This window comes from Stegostoma tigrinum, chromosome 4, assembly GCF_030684315.1.
Source record: "Stegostoma tigrinum isolate sSteTig4 chromosome 4, sSteTig4.hap1, whole genome shotgun sequence".
Classification (NCBI taxonomy): Eukaryota; Metazoa; Chordata; class Chondrichthyes; order Orectolobiformes; family Stegostomatidae; genus Stegostoma; species Stegostoma tigrinum.
In genome coordinates this window covers 119,319,457-119,334,018 of record NC_081357.1, presented here as the reverse complement: position 1 = coordinate 119,334,018, position 14,562 = coordinate 119,319,457, and the positions used below count along the sequence as shown (strand labels likewise).

At 41.6% G+C, this 14,562-nt stretch overlaps 1 protein-coding gene across 1 annotated transcript in view; it reads left to right on the top strand.

Annotated features, from left to right (window-relative positions):
* nbas (NBAS subunit of NRZ tethering complex) overlaps positions 1-14,562 on the top strand; it is a 238,312-nt gene that overhangs the window by 118,987 nt on the left and 104,763 nt on the right. The window contains exons 31-33 of the mRNA XM_048530416.2: positions 5,056-5,168; positions 11,254-11,367; positions 11,857-11,970. Coding sequence (XP_048386373.1) covers positions 5,056-5,168; positions 11,254-11,367; positions 11,857-11,970 — 341 coding nt within the window. The remainder of the gene's footprint in view (positions 1-5,055; positions 5,169-11,253; positions 11,368-11,856; positions 11,971-14,562) is intronic.

The window sequence follows — 14,562 nt, the reverse complement described above, 5'->3', positions numbered from 1 at the left end:
GCTATAGTAGGTGGGTCAAGCTGTTTGGGTGAATTTGGTAGGTCACTCAGAGGATGAAAGCCGGTTGAGCAAGTTTGTAAAGGAGCTTCTCTTGTATTTTTTTCACTGCAACGGATCCTCAAAATACAATAGCCCCAAAAGTGTGACTCCTCCAAAGTGGAGGAGGATTGTATTGGATGGGTAAAGCCATTGTTGAACAAAATTGACCATATTACAGGGTCATCCTGATAATTAGTTAAATATATGGGAACCATGGTCAGGTGTGATCTCAGTTCTGTGCAAACCTCCAAAACTGTAACATTTCTGCCTGAGCCCTGGCTGTCAGTTACATAACATCCTAATATGTTTGGGAGAAGAACAGGAAGAAATGCTGAACGACAGTTCTTGCTGACTGAGGAAAGGAAAGAAATGCCATGTTTGTTAGGGAATGTGGGAGAGTACCATACCATACCATACCGTACTGGCAACTTCACTTGGCATTCCGTAGGTCTGGAATATTTGCAGGGAGAAGCTAGGATGCTATTGGAAAGTATGCTCCCAAAGTTCTGAATTTCAAGGATAACTGTTGAAAGCTTGAGGATGATCAAGAGAGTTTGTAGCATGGCGGATGGTAGGTTGAGTGGGATGGATGAGAGCATACTACTGTGTTGGGGAAGTTCAAGGTTCGCATATAGATGGTCCTGGCTCATAAGATATGGAAAGTATCTGAGGGGCAAGACAAAGAGTGATGGTGGGAAGATCCATAGCGATTGAGGGAGGGTGCAGGGACAATTTCTAGTGCTCCCAAGTCCATGACCTCAGTATTCGCCCTTCAGGATGGTATTGATCACTGCCGTGAATGGCCAGTTGACTCTCAGTTCTAAATACTGTGCTTCTCATTAGGCAGAAGTACACAGAACAAGAGCAAGGGCTGCAAAGAGTATGCTGATGAGATTGATCCTTGTGACTTGTTCACAGATCACTTATGCAATCATGTCAGTGCGTCACATCAGCCCAGCACTTCTGTTAGCTCTGGTACAGCAGCAGAGGATGATCTCAGGATCAGGCAGACCAGCAACCAGAACAGCCCCAGGGGGCTTGCAGTCATATAACTTAAGGGACAGGCAACTGGGAACCTTCACAGTGTCAAACCCTAGAGTATAATCGAATGCACAGCAGACAGTGCAACTAATTGCAAATGTCAGAGGCAGCAGGGGATGTTCTCGGTTTCCGTCATTCTTGCGTGCCAGCTTCTCCAGGAAGACCCTACATTTACAAGCTCGGGAGCTAATCCAGTGCTCCCAATGTAGATTCACAACAGACCCAAAGAGCTAATCTGGCAGAGCTATGGGATTTGCTGTCATAGCAAGATTTCCACAGGTGCCGGGGCTATTTCACACGTACACTTCTGACACTGAAAAGTCTCTGGGCCAGCCCTCACTATTCATTAACAAAAAGAAATTTCACTCACCTTGTCTGCAATTAGCCTGTGATCAATAGAAACATCCTTTGGCATGTGTGCACTACTCAGGGAGCTCTGACAACTCCTACATCATCACTCGCAGCTGCCACAAGTGGTTGCTCCCCCTCATCAACTGCAAAGTTGGCTCCACGGGGACAGGGGATACCTAATTAGTGAGACCAGTAGAGAACTCTCAAAGTGCGACAAAGAAGAGGCACAATGCTGCCCAAGCCTCAACCAAAGCAACAATAGAGCAGGCTGGTGGACTGCTAAAGGTAAGTTTCTGCTGCCTGCACTGTTCAGGCAGAATACTACAGCACATGCCAGAATGAATGTACAGAGTGATTGTGCAGGGCACAGCAATCCACAATCTTACTCATCTTATCTGCAGAGGGGAGGTGATGGCCTAGTGGTATTATCGCTGTACTGTTAATCCAAAGATCCAGGTGATGTCTGAGGACCTGGGTTTGAATCCCGTGATGACAGATGGTGGAAATTGAATTCCATAAATATCTAGAACTAAGAGTCTAATGATGACCATTAATCCATTATTGCTTGTTAGAAAAAACTCATCTGGTTCACTCATGTCCTTTAGGGAAAGAAGCTGCCGTTCTTACCTGGTCTGACCTACATATGACTCCAGACCCACAGCAATGTGGTTGACTCTTAACTGCCCTCTGGGCAATTAGGAATGGCCAGCGACGCCCTCATCCCACGAAAGAATAAAAAACACTTAGGAAAGTGGGGAGGAGTTTGCAAACAGGCAGATGGAGGGATCAGGTGTCTCCTCTGATGCTATGTTAAGGAAGTGAATAATGTGAGTGCAGCGGTAGATGCCAGAGCGATGAAGCAATATGGCAGACAGACCCTGTAAAATCCTCAGGTTCCAGGTTTAGAGGGCCACAACAATACCTTTGTTATGCTCAGTATCGACCTTTGACTGCAAGCCCCAGATCCTCCCATGAGCACCAGCATTTCTGTTTCATCGAATTGTAGTTTAATGGTGTATTGGTGGTCTGGATATCCTGAGTAGCGACAATATTTGCCATTTCGTTCCTGCATTTTTACATTAGAACTGAGCTCTGCATTTCTTGTCAGCAATTCCAATATTGGCTCCTTCAGAAATGCACAGCATACCTGAAATCCAGCAAGTCCTCCCTTGTGCAGGATAGTCAGGAGATATCAAACCATGTCTCCTTTTTCATGGTAGGTGATGCTGCACTCTGATTTAAATGTCCAGCCCCACAGCCAACCACTTTGACAGCTCCTGTAAAAGCATAACCATGTAGGTTCATGTGGGGTTATGGTGGCTGTTGGCCTAGGTGCTGGGTGCCTAGGGCACCAGATGAGTTAATGGAGTGCTTCAGATTGGACAGATTCCTCCAGTCTGGTGGCAGGGCCTGGAGGAGGGCCAGGGGCATTGGGTCCTGGGTGAGAGAAACAGAATTGTGTGGGGTTGGGAAGGTGGCCTGGGGTCTAGAGGTTGTGCTATATAAGGGATGATATAATTGAAGCTTTGGAGGTGAGTAGTGAGTTAGTGTGATACATAGCCAGGAACTAGACTAAGTTTTTAATACTCTCTGGCTACCTATGAGTTTAACTGAAGCAAAACTCTCTGAATTTTCAGGCTCAAGGGTTCAGATGGTTCCAGATGAAGGCAAATTGCCCTTCAGAATTTTCAATGTCTTGGGTAGTTCCCAGGGATGAGCTGCATCTGGACAGCTTCAGTTTGTATGGCTCCAATGACTATTTGCTGTTGGAATATCTGAACCGGTGTTTTTATTTTAACACTGTTGGCATTGTTATTCTGAGTGTATGCCAATCTAATATGAAACACATCTTATTGCCACTTAAGTGCATGTGTAAACATTACACCTGTAATGTAACTAATCTGATGACATTTAAAGACATGTTCCAACACCCATTTCTCAAGGCGATGACAGTAACTCGTCCCTCTTCTCATGATGTGTTTGGACTTATCATTTGTAGCAGGGTGGATTTTTTCTTTCATTCTTGTACCACTTTTTTCTTTAATGCCAAATTCCTTCACTGTGGCAAAGTTATTTGACAATATCACAAATGTATCATACATTTTAGCTTGAAACTAGTTTCATATGTTGTTAATTTTATTAGAAGGCTCATTTCTCTTCTTTGTTCACCAGTCATTCACAACCTGACGTGCGTGTGCGCAGCATCTCCACAATGCAACACAGCTGTATTGCCTACTAGGTCTCCCACACAAAGTTATAAGACACAAGGTGCCCTTACTAACATTTGGTGTCATGTTCACGAAAACCACAATTTTAAGTGGAGCATTGGTTCCTATGGGGATTAGCGTTAAAAATGAAGTTAGATTCCTTTGTGCCTTCCTTAGAAGAAACAAAATTAAAATAATTATAGAAGTGGCCTCCAAGTTGAAATAAGTACATAATTGGTAAATTAAAAAAGTGTTCAAATAAAATGAAATGTAAAATATAAAGATAAAATGTAACATTCTGCTTCTGGATTCCAGTAGTGAGCTCTCGGAGAGTGGAGGCCAAGGGCTGCAGTACTGTGAATGCACTGGGGGACTTGCTCATTGTATTTTGGGTCAGCTGCTGAGGGCACCACTTGTTTCTGTCACTACCTTAAGCTTTTTCTTTGGAGGGGGGGGGAATCTGCAACCTCATTTTCTGGCTACATCCCAGGGTCCATTTGGTCCACCACCTAGCTGCTCTCAGCTAGCTGCTGCAGCCCGTCAGGGCTGGGCTCCCTGGCATTTCCTCTTCCTTTCTGGCTGTCTGATATTGGCTAGCACTGTCAGTGTTCCTTAGACAGATGGTGGCTCACGGCTGTTGGCACAGCACAGGGGAACAGCTGGGTTTTTTTCCTAAGCTGTGGGACAGGCAAAGGGTGATGACCATTCTGGTGTGGATTGAGTTCAGCATTTTGCCAGCTATGGACTGCACTCTGCAGCGGTTGGGGGTCTGCAGTGTTGCATTAGGTGTAGATGAGCTCAGGCAGGGCCCCTCTGTCATGCTCAGTGGATCCTGGAAGCCAGTGGCAGTCTCTCCAGCCTTTTGGTGTAAGGACAGATGTTGTTGGACAGTGACTGCAAGTTGCCTAGAGGGTAGTAGCACCTCTGGGAGCTAGTCTGTGCCCTGGTAGAAGCAACCTCTATGGTGTACACCTCAGGCAGTGGTGCAGCATAGGAAGCACCCTGAGAATTCAGGGTTAGGTTATGCCATTTGATGAAGGGATTTTTAAACAGATCTTGTAACATTCAATGAGATTTTCGGTCCTAACAACTTAGTGACGTTACAACAAAATAGTATTAAAACTGATAATATTAAATGTGGATTCCATGTACTGGTAAGTAAAGCACATCTATTTTGGAATGAAAAATTGAGGCTGATGACTGATTTTGAATACAACACGTTGTGGCTGAGAAGGGGGTCACCTTATGCCTGCTTATTGACTTATGCTACCATCTACAATATTGCTTTAATTCACTGTATACATTTGGATAAATCATAGTTAAGTGGTGCATTAAAGTGACTGATAATGAAGGTAATTGAGTGTGCCACCTTGTCTTCGTGGTTGAAATTAATTTATCCACTTTATTGTGTTCATAGGTGCTGCTTACAACTTATTACAGACTGTCCTCCTGTCATTCAGGAAGAGCTGGATCTCATTAGTGCTCTCTGTGTGATGGAAGAGTTCAACATGAAGATTTTGCCCATGCAAGGTATGAGTTTGCTTCTCAAATTGAGCAGGTCAAAGAAAATATATCTCGCACATAGATGAAAGTGCGGGGGTATTGGTAGAGACCAAGTCAAAGTGATGGCAAAAGGGTCACTGGGCAATGTTGGCAGGCAGTGCAAGTGAATGAGGACTGATGTTGGTATGGCAATATTGTTGCCTTATTTTTTTTATTCCCTAGATATCTAGCAAATGAACCAGGTTCAAAGCATGTAGTCAAACTTGAGTTCAACTTTCAAAAGATGTTTGGATTTAAAAGTCTGTCCTGTACACACAAAGCAGAGCAAATCTGACCTGATCAATTCTCACACCATCAGTCCAATCTTCATCATCAAGAAAGTGATGAAAGGTGTCATCAACAGACAGTGTGGTCAAGCAGCACCTACCTTGCAATAGCCTGCTCGCTGCTGTCAGGATGGGTTTCCCCAGGGCTGCTCAGTTCCTAACCACGTTACAGCCTTGGTTTAAACACTGATAACAGTGCTGAATTCCAGAGATGAGGTGAGAATGATCTACACCTAAAATCAAGGCCACGTTAAGGAGGCCCAAGAGAACTAGAGTTATTAAGAATTGGGAGAAAACCTCTCTTCTGGTTAGTCATACCTAGCCTAAAAAAATAGTTGTGATCATTGGAGATCAATCTTCTCCGCTCCTGAACATCTCTGCAGGAGTTCTGTATGGCAATGTCAATTGAACCATCTTCAGCTGCTTCATCAATAACCTTCCCTCCATCAAAGGTCCGAAGTGGGAATGTTGGCTCTTAATTTGCGCAATGTTCAGCACCATTCCTGACTCTTTAGAATCTGAAGTAATCTGTGTTCAAGTGCAGGAAGACAGGTACAATATTTTCAGTTTTGTGTTGACAAACAAAGTAACATTTGTGACACACAAGATCCAGGCAATCCCTATTTCCAACAAGACAGAATCTAACCTCGACTTTGATGGTAATGCTAACAAAAGTCCACTGAATCTTCCACGATCAACGTCCCTAGGAATTACCCTCGACCAGAAACTGAATTGGGACTATCAGAATAATTATCGTGGCCATGAGTGCTTGTTAGAGGCTCGGAATGCCTCAGTGCATAACTCACCCACTGACCAAGGCTTGTTCACCATCTACAAGGTACAAATCAGCACTATGTTGGAGTACTCTCAACTAGCTGGATGAGTGCAGGTTCAACAACATTCAAAGCTTGAAGGACAAACTAAATGACTTAATTGGTACCATCTCCATAGATGTTCACTATCTCTACCACTGGCACACAGTCGTAGCAGTGTGTACCAACTATAAGATGCACTGCAGAAATTCACCCAGGTTCCTTAGGCGGCACTTTCCAAACCCACAATTACTACCATCTGGAAAGACAAGGGCAATACTTTGAAGTTCTTCACCGAGCTACTCACTATGCTGACTTGGAAATACATTACTGTTCTGTCATAGTTGCTGGATCAGAGTCCTGGAACTGCATCTCTGTTGGTGTTGTGGGTCTACCTACATCAAATAGACTGCACTAGTTCAAGAAGATAACTCACTGAGGACAATTAGGGGTGGACAATAAAAAACTAGCCCAGCCAGCGACACTCATATTTCATGAACGAGGAAAAAAATTCTCTTCTCACATCAGCTGAGCTAGCTTTATTTTTGCACTTCTCCAGTGTCTGCATATTCTTTCTATAATGCAGAAACCAGGCAGTCAACCAAACTGTAAAGTCTGCACCTACAAACTGTGTGCATGGTTTCACACAGCTAACGTGGAGCTAATATGACATTAACATTTACCCTTCAGAACTGTAACCTTCTACAACAATTACCATGAGAGAAGAACAAAACATAGTTTTGTTTAAGCCCCCGAATAATGGATTTCCATAAAACAGCATGGACCCTCTCTCTTGATTAGGTGTAGTATCTGCATCTAAAATATTACCACAGTTACTCAAACTATTTTGAGAAAGCTGAAACATCAAAGAAAAATCTGAAAACGTTTAAACATTGCTGATAAGGTTCACTGTCATTATCTGCCAGCTTCTCAATCAGAGACAGTTTAAAGGTGAGAAAAGGAAAGTCATGGAGTTGTACAGCACAGAGACAGATGCTTCAGTCCAACTCATCCATGCTGACCAGATATCCTAAATTAATCTAGTCCCGTTTGCCAGCATTTGGCCCATATTCCTCTTAAACTCCTCTTATTCAGTGAAAAGAGCCTGAAACAAATGTTCTGGCATTGGCCTCAGTCAGCATCTAAATGCAGGGTGAAATCCTTGTCAGTCCACAATTGAGACTGTTAGTTAATCACTGTGGACAGATGGTATTAAGTTTGCAGCATGTTGAAATAAAGTATAATTTGCATCCCATAATGTGTTGATATCACAATTCATCCATAGAATAGCTTGGCCCTGAAAAATGCATGAAATAAATTTAGTTACACCACTTAATTTTAGCACTGGATTCTTACTAAAAGTGTGGACAGAATTTGTGATGCATGATTGACCTCGCTTTAACTTTTAAACTGTTTCTGATTCTCAAGTTATACGATGAGGAACAGAATTGTTGGTCACCAAAGAGTTTTCTTTCAGTTATGAAATGAAGTTTCATGCATGTATTTCAGCATTGAAAGTTTTACGTGAAATAATTTTCTTATTTTCACTTTCCTGTCTTTAGCGGTGTGTGCAGACTCTAGTTCGTAAAGCAGTAATTCTACCAAAATGCTTTATTTCACAGTGGTTGATCAATGAATAGTAGACTGTTGGTTTTACTTGAAAGTACTTTAGAAATTTGAAATAAAAACTCCATGTACTTCACAAATGCTACTAGATGTCTTTGTCAGTGTAATTAACCAACTGTTACAATATGGTGGCAAGACCAATTAATAAGGGCACAGTGTAATCTTCCATACAATTTGTGGTAAAAGATGTTCTAATAGCCATTGTTGCTAGATAATTAGATAAAAGGCAACTGGTTTGAAAATGGAAATAACTTCAAGGCTTAATAAATTGATTCAGAGATTTTCAGTTTATCAAAACTGCTCATGCATTAAGACCACCTTTATGCTTCTCTGTAGACTTATTGCCTGGAAAATTTAAAATCGGAAGGGAAAGACATCTAAATACGAGACATTAATAGCTTAGGAATTCCAGGTTGATCAAAGGCAGTTTACAATTCTGTTCTCTATGCATTTTGGTCTGGCAATGACCTGTTGTTCTGTTGTAATGATGAAGCATGCAAATTCTTGCAGTGTTTTCATGCAGCTTGTGATATTTTTGATATCCAGTTTATTTTCTCCCTCAAATGTTGGAAGCCTGCCCACAAGATTCTCTTTAATTTGTTGCTGATTTTGGCTGTTTGTCAGTCTTTGGTTCCTGAATCCAGTTAATGTTTCTGATGGAAGTAAAGTCATTTGTTTAGATTGTCCTGGAGATCTCTGGCAGCCTAATCCAACTGCTGCTGCTTAGCACACCATGGCCATCAAAGTGAATATATTTGCATTTGAAATAGGCATGGAAGTAGACCTTTCCATCCTTCGCCTCAATAATCGCTGATCTTGTGTTTTCAATTCCATATTCCCACCCACTTGCAGTAGCCATTTCCCTTTACAAACAAGAATCTACTTATCTACTAATTTAATGACACCACCTCTGCTGTCTTTTGAGGCATAGTGTTCCAAAGTTGCACAGCCTTCTGAAGGAAATAAAAATTGTCACCTTTGTTGACAAATGTGCTACCCCTAACTTTAAGGCCTGTTCTGGGTTGACTCGCAACAACTTTTTCCACATCAATTTTGTCGAGATCTTTCAGAATCTTGTAGACTGAAATCAAGTCACCCGTCAATCTTCTAAACTCCAGGGGAAACGAGCTCAGCCTGTCCAATTTATCTTCCTAAGCCAACTCACTCATTCCGCATATGAATCCAGTAAACCACATCCGAGCCACTTCCAGTACATTTACATCTTTCTTAAATAAAGAGATTAAAACTGAAAACACATTCGAGTTGTGACCATGCTTGCAGTATTCAAGATTTCTGCTTTTGGAATAATTTGGTGTTAAAGTGTAATTATTCCAACTAATTAATTTATTATTAGTGATTTTTTGGTATAATTGTTATTTGACCGCATTCATGCCTGAGTGTACCCACTTTTGATTTGGTGGGCTCAATCTTGTGTTACAATTGATGGCTCAAACTCGGGCATGTTCCTCGAATGCAGAAGTCAACCTCTCTACCAGGCAATTTCTCGATATTCATTGTTCAAGCACATACTGTTACATTCTATATTTGTCAACTTAATTCGGATCTACATCCTTACTATACATAGTCTCAGTGGTTAAATCATTCCATCTTAATGGCCTCTGTATCTTGTCAATTGTTCAGTGAAGAACTTGCTTCACCTTTTTGAAAATAACTTCTTCATGGTTTTGCACTCCTAAGCATCTGCTAATACTACTTAGCTTTGGAAAATAATCAAAAGGAAGAATCATTCACAAAATGGAACCAAGAATTAAATGGACATTGACTGCTTGGGTGCAAGATTGGTTGGAGCACAGAAAGCACAAAATGGTAGTAAATGATTGTTTTGAGGTAAAGTGTGCATTGTGGTTCCACAGAATTGGCAAATGACATACTCAAAAATATGACGCAGAAGAGTTTGGTAATAGGTTTCAAGGTGACATGACACACTCGCGAAGTAGACATAATGGGAACTGCAGATGCTGGGGAATCTAAGATAATAGTGTGTAGCTGGATGAGCACAGCAGGCCAAGCAGCATCTCAGGAGCACAAAAGCTGACGTTTTGGGCTGAGACCCTTCTTCACTCGTGAAGTAGATATGTCAAATGAAATTTAATGTGTGTGAAGTGATTCTCCTTGCTGTGAAGAATATAAAGTGCTGAAAGTTTAAAGGCCAGCACAGGGATTGAGAAAGGATGTATGCAACCTTTAACGGCGAGAATTTTTGGAGGCTGTTAAAAAGGTATATGGGTATGATCCTTGGCAATGCTGAGTATGAGGGTAGTTTATAAAATCAAGGAAATTATTATGCCTCTGCTTAGAAAGTACTGGTTTACTACTAGCTAACTTTAAACATTGGGTACCACACCGTAGGAAGGATGTCAAAGCATTCAACACGTTGCAGGGATTTACTACAATTGTACAGCAACTGGGGAGTTGAGATGAACTGAGAGTCTTAGCACAGCAAAAATTAAAGGAACATCTGATAGATGTGTTTCAAATTTTGAAAGCGTTTGATTGAATTAGTATGGAGAAACCATTTGTGCTGAAAGAGAGGTTGGTAATCAGAGGATTTTAATCTGTTTGCCAAAGAAGTAGCGTTGACATGAACAAAATATATTTATGTGACATGTTATGATCTGTAATATGTCACCTGAAAAGATAACAAAATTGCCATAGTCCCAGAGGACATCTTTCATAGCGTTGACTGGTGGTAAGTTTAATTTGTGTTAACTTAATGTCTCTGCATCTCAGGTAAGGAGCAAGATTGAGAAGACGGGGACTTCATGGTAACTTCAGCTAGTGTGGGATTTGAACCATGCTGTTGGTGTCACTCTACGTTGCAAACCAGATGTCCAACCAATTGAACAGTTAGGAAAAGATAGACACTTATTGAATAATAACACTGAATAAGGATTGGATAATCACCTGACAGGAGCCAGCTGCACAGTGAGGAAAAATGCAGAACAGTGGGACTTATTGGATAGCTGTACCAAAGAGTCAGCGCAGACTAGATTGATTGAATGACTAGTTATCATTCTATAGTTTTACAATTCTTTGTATAAGTGAAGCAGACGTGCCAGTCCCAATATCTGAAAGCATGAATGGACTGAATCCATATACAGTGCTTATTGTAAAGTGAGGTATAATGAGATTTAATTTCAATCACATATATTCTCCATAAAAGCATAATTTGTTGAACTATGATGTCACCCGTTATGGTGGACACACATTGCCATGATCTGGACCATGTTGTTGTCCAAACAGGAGGAAAACTGCTTACTATAGATTAAATTGTTCTGCTTCCAAAGAAGTTGAATTTTTCTTTCCTTTTTCTTTTTCTCCGTACAGTACGTATGTGCTCAGACCGACTCCGACTCATAAAAGAATGCGTTACTCAGTGCCCAACAGTGTACAAACAGTCCAGAAAGCTCTTGATTCTTGCTGATTTGCTGAGAGTAGCAGGTGAGTGGGCTTGTTGCTAATTTGTGTATCTCCAGTTAGATAGCATTAGTGATTCGCAAATGTACAAATAATTGTTGACGGAAACCCGTTCACTTGGTTCTCTGTATAACTTGCCCTTGATGTTGCAATTTTTGTTACTCATTTCTTTATAATAGCATTATGAAATATGAAGTCTCAACTTATTTTAGTTTTAATATGTTTGTATTTGTCAGTTCTGACTTAGGGTTGCTGGCCTCAATGTTAATAGATCCTCCCTAATCTGTTGTGTTTCCCACCACTCTGCTTTTGTTTCAGACTTCCAATCTCCACAGTTCTTTATTTTTATGTTCATGTTTGTATCAAACTATTATTCTCATCTTGTCATTTTAAAGTTTGAGACCATCTACACATGTTTTAGATCATTTATTTTAAAGGTCGTCATTTATTCAGAAAGTTTTAAGCATCATTTGAGCAGTGTTATTTTGTTTTTATTTTCAAATACGTGATCAGGGCAGGATAAGGCACAAAGGAAAGGAGAGGTATTGGTTCTCCTGGCTGAACAAGCCCTTCGGTATGAAGATTACAAAACTAGCAGTATACATTGCCAGGAACTGATGTCTGCAGGTAACTTTTCTCTTATGATTGCATTGATTTTGTATTGTTCTCAGGGTAGGGATGAGGTAACTTGGTACTATTTTCTACATTAAATCCTGCCGTGAATTCATTATATAAATTCACAATTGTGCATAAAACTTTGTGCGATTGGATTTTGGAACATAGTCATCAATGAGTACACCTGTATAAAATTTACTAAACTTCAACAGAAGATAAAATTCCAGCATAGCTTGAACAATGTAAATTTATTTTGGGTTAAGTCAGAAGTCAGTTGATACCAGGTTGTAGTCCAACAGGTTTATTTGGAAACACACCAGCTTTCGGAGTGCAGACCCTTTGTCAGGTGCAGTAAGAGAGCAGGACACACACACACAGAGTTTGCAGGCAGAGAGGTTAAAGATCATACAACTGGTGTGAATGCAGTGTCAGACAACCAAGAATGTTAGACGGCATGTAAAGTGTTTATAAAGCCAATGTCAGTGCTGCGCTGTAATGACAAGCAGGCAGAGCCATAGGAATGTACAAAAGGTGACATCTTGGGTCAGACACTGAATTGTAGGTGTGAGGCTTTGTTCAGAATCTGTCCCAGAGTTTTAATGTGGAATCAGGCTGGTTTTACTCTGAAGCTGAAATTTGTAAAATGCCACACTGAATGTGACCACAAATTATGTCTTTTTTGAACAAAATAGATTGAATCTGCAAATAATTAAACAAACATCTTGGAGGAAATGATTGGCCCGACGGATTTGTGTGTGTGTGCGCGCGCGCGTGTGTGTCTCAGAGAGGGGGGGCATGCAGTCTGTGTGTCAGGACAGAAGTTGGTCAGAGAAGAAGGGTGTGTGTGTGTGTGTGTGTGTGTGTGTGTGTGTGTGTAAGTCTGTTTGAGAGGGGGGGTCTGTGCGTGTGAGAGAGTGGAGGTCTGTTTGTGTGTGTGTGTGTGTGTGAGAGAGAGAGAGGAGAGGTCTCTTTGAGAGAGTGTGTGTGAGGGGGGGGAGGTCTGTTTGTTTGTGTATGTGAGAGAGAGAGGGGATGTATGTTCAGTCTGTGTGTGGGAGGGGAGGTCTCTGTATGAGTGTGAGAGAGAGTATAGTGCAGTGGGGTCACCTATCGTGTGACATGACCCCATGATTCCAGTTGAGGCCATCCTCATAGGGACCAAACTTGGCTGTCACCTGCTGCTCAGTGACTCTGCATTGTTGTGTATCTCAAAGTCTGCTTTGGAGGACACTTAGCTGAAGGTCTGAGCCCAGATGTCCTTGACCGCTGAGGTGTTCCTCCACTGGGAGGGACCATTCCTGTCCGGAGATTGTCCATTCATCCTATGTCATAGTACCTCATGGGTTCATCGATATATCAAATTTCAGGGTATCCTTGGCTGCAGCATATAAGACAGACAACATTGGCCGAGTCACATGAGTATCTGCCATGTACGTGATGTATGGTGTTCCCATGCGTGATGGTAGTATCCATGTCGAAGGTCTGACATGTCTTGCAGAGGTTGCTGTGGCAGGGTTGTATGACATCAGAGCCAATGTTTTCCTGAAGGCTCAGTCGTTTGCAGCGAACAATGGTCTGAGAGGTTTAGCGGTTGTTTGAAGATGAGAAGTGGAAGCGTGAGGAAGATCTTGGTCAGATCTTGTGATTTCTGACCTTGTCCACCCCAGTCTAACACCAGCCCCCCCACGTGTGTGAGAAAGTGTAATAAGTAATTCAAAACTCTGCAAACAAATTAAGATTTATTTGTCAAGGTGATGCTGTCACAACAGGAAAGTAAGGAAGATCTCACTCTGTCACGCACGCACGCTCTGTCACATGTGTTCTGTCGCTCCGCCTGGAATGCACACACATATAAAAGTCTATCGAGTGAATCATTTCCTCCAAGATGTTTATTTGGTTGCACATACATTCTATTTTGTTCAAACAGCAGTTTGTAGTCACAGTCAGTCAGTGTGGTATTTTTTAAATTCCTGCTTTGGGAATAAAACCAGTCTGATTCAGTGTTAAAACTGCGAGACAGATTCTGAACAAAGCGTCACACCTAAAATTCAGTATCTGACCTGAGATGTCGCCTTGTTTATATTCTTTTGGCTGTGCTTGATTGTCATTACAGGACAGCATGACACTGAAATTGGCTTTACAAACACTTTACATGCCATCTAACACATTTGATAACCTGCAGAGATTTATCATTCGACACTCCACTCACAACAGTTGTACGATCTTTTGATCTCTCTGCCTATAAACTCTGTGTGCACGCACGCCCATGCGCACCCTGCTGTCTCACTGCACCTGACGAAGGGCCTGTACTCCAAAAGTTTGTGCAATTCCAAATAACATGTTGGACTATAATCTGGTGTCATTTGACTTCTGACTTCATCCATCCAAGTTTAACAGTGACACTTCCATATCTTTTGGGTAAAGTTAACTTGTTATTTCCTCTTCACCTTTTGGTTCTTGCTATGTTTGGCCTGCTTGCATTGCTGAGAGTTCCATGGATAGATACAATGAGGTCATAAGTTAAGAGCGTCGAGTCACCATTTCACAACTGAACTCAGTGAGCAGCAACAACTCCTATTGACTGAGTAGCCAGATTTGCACCTA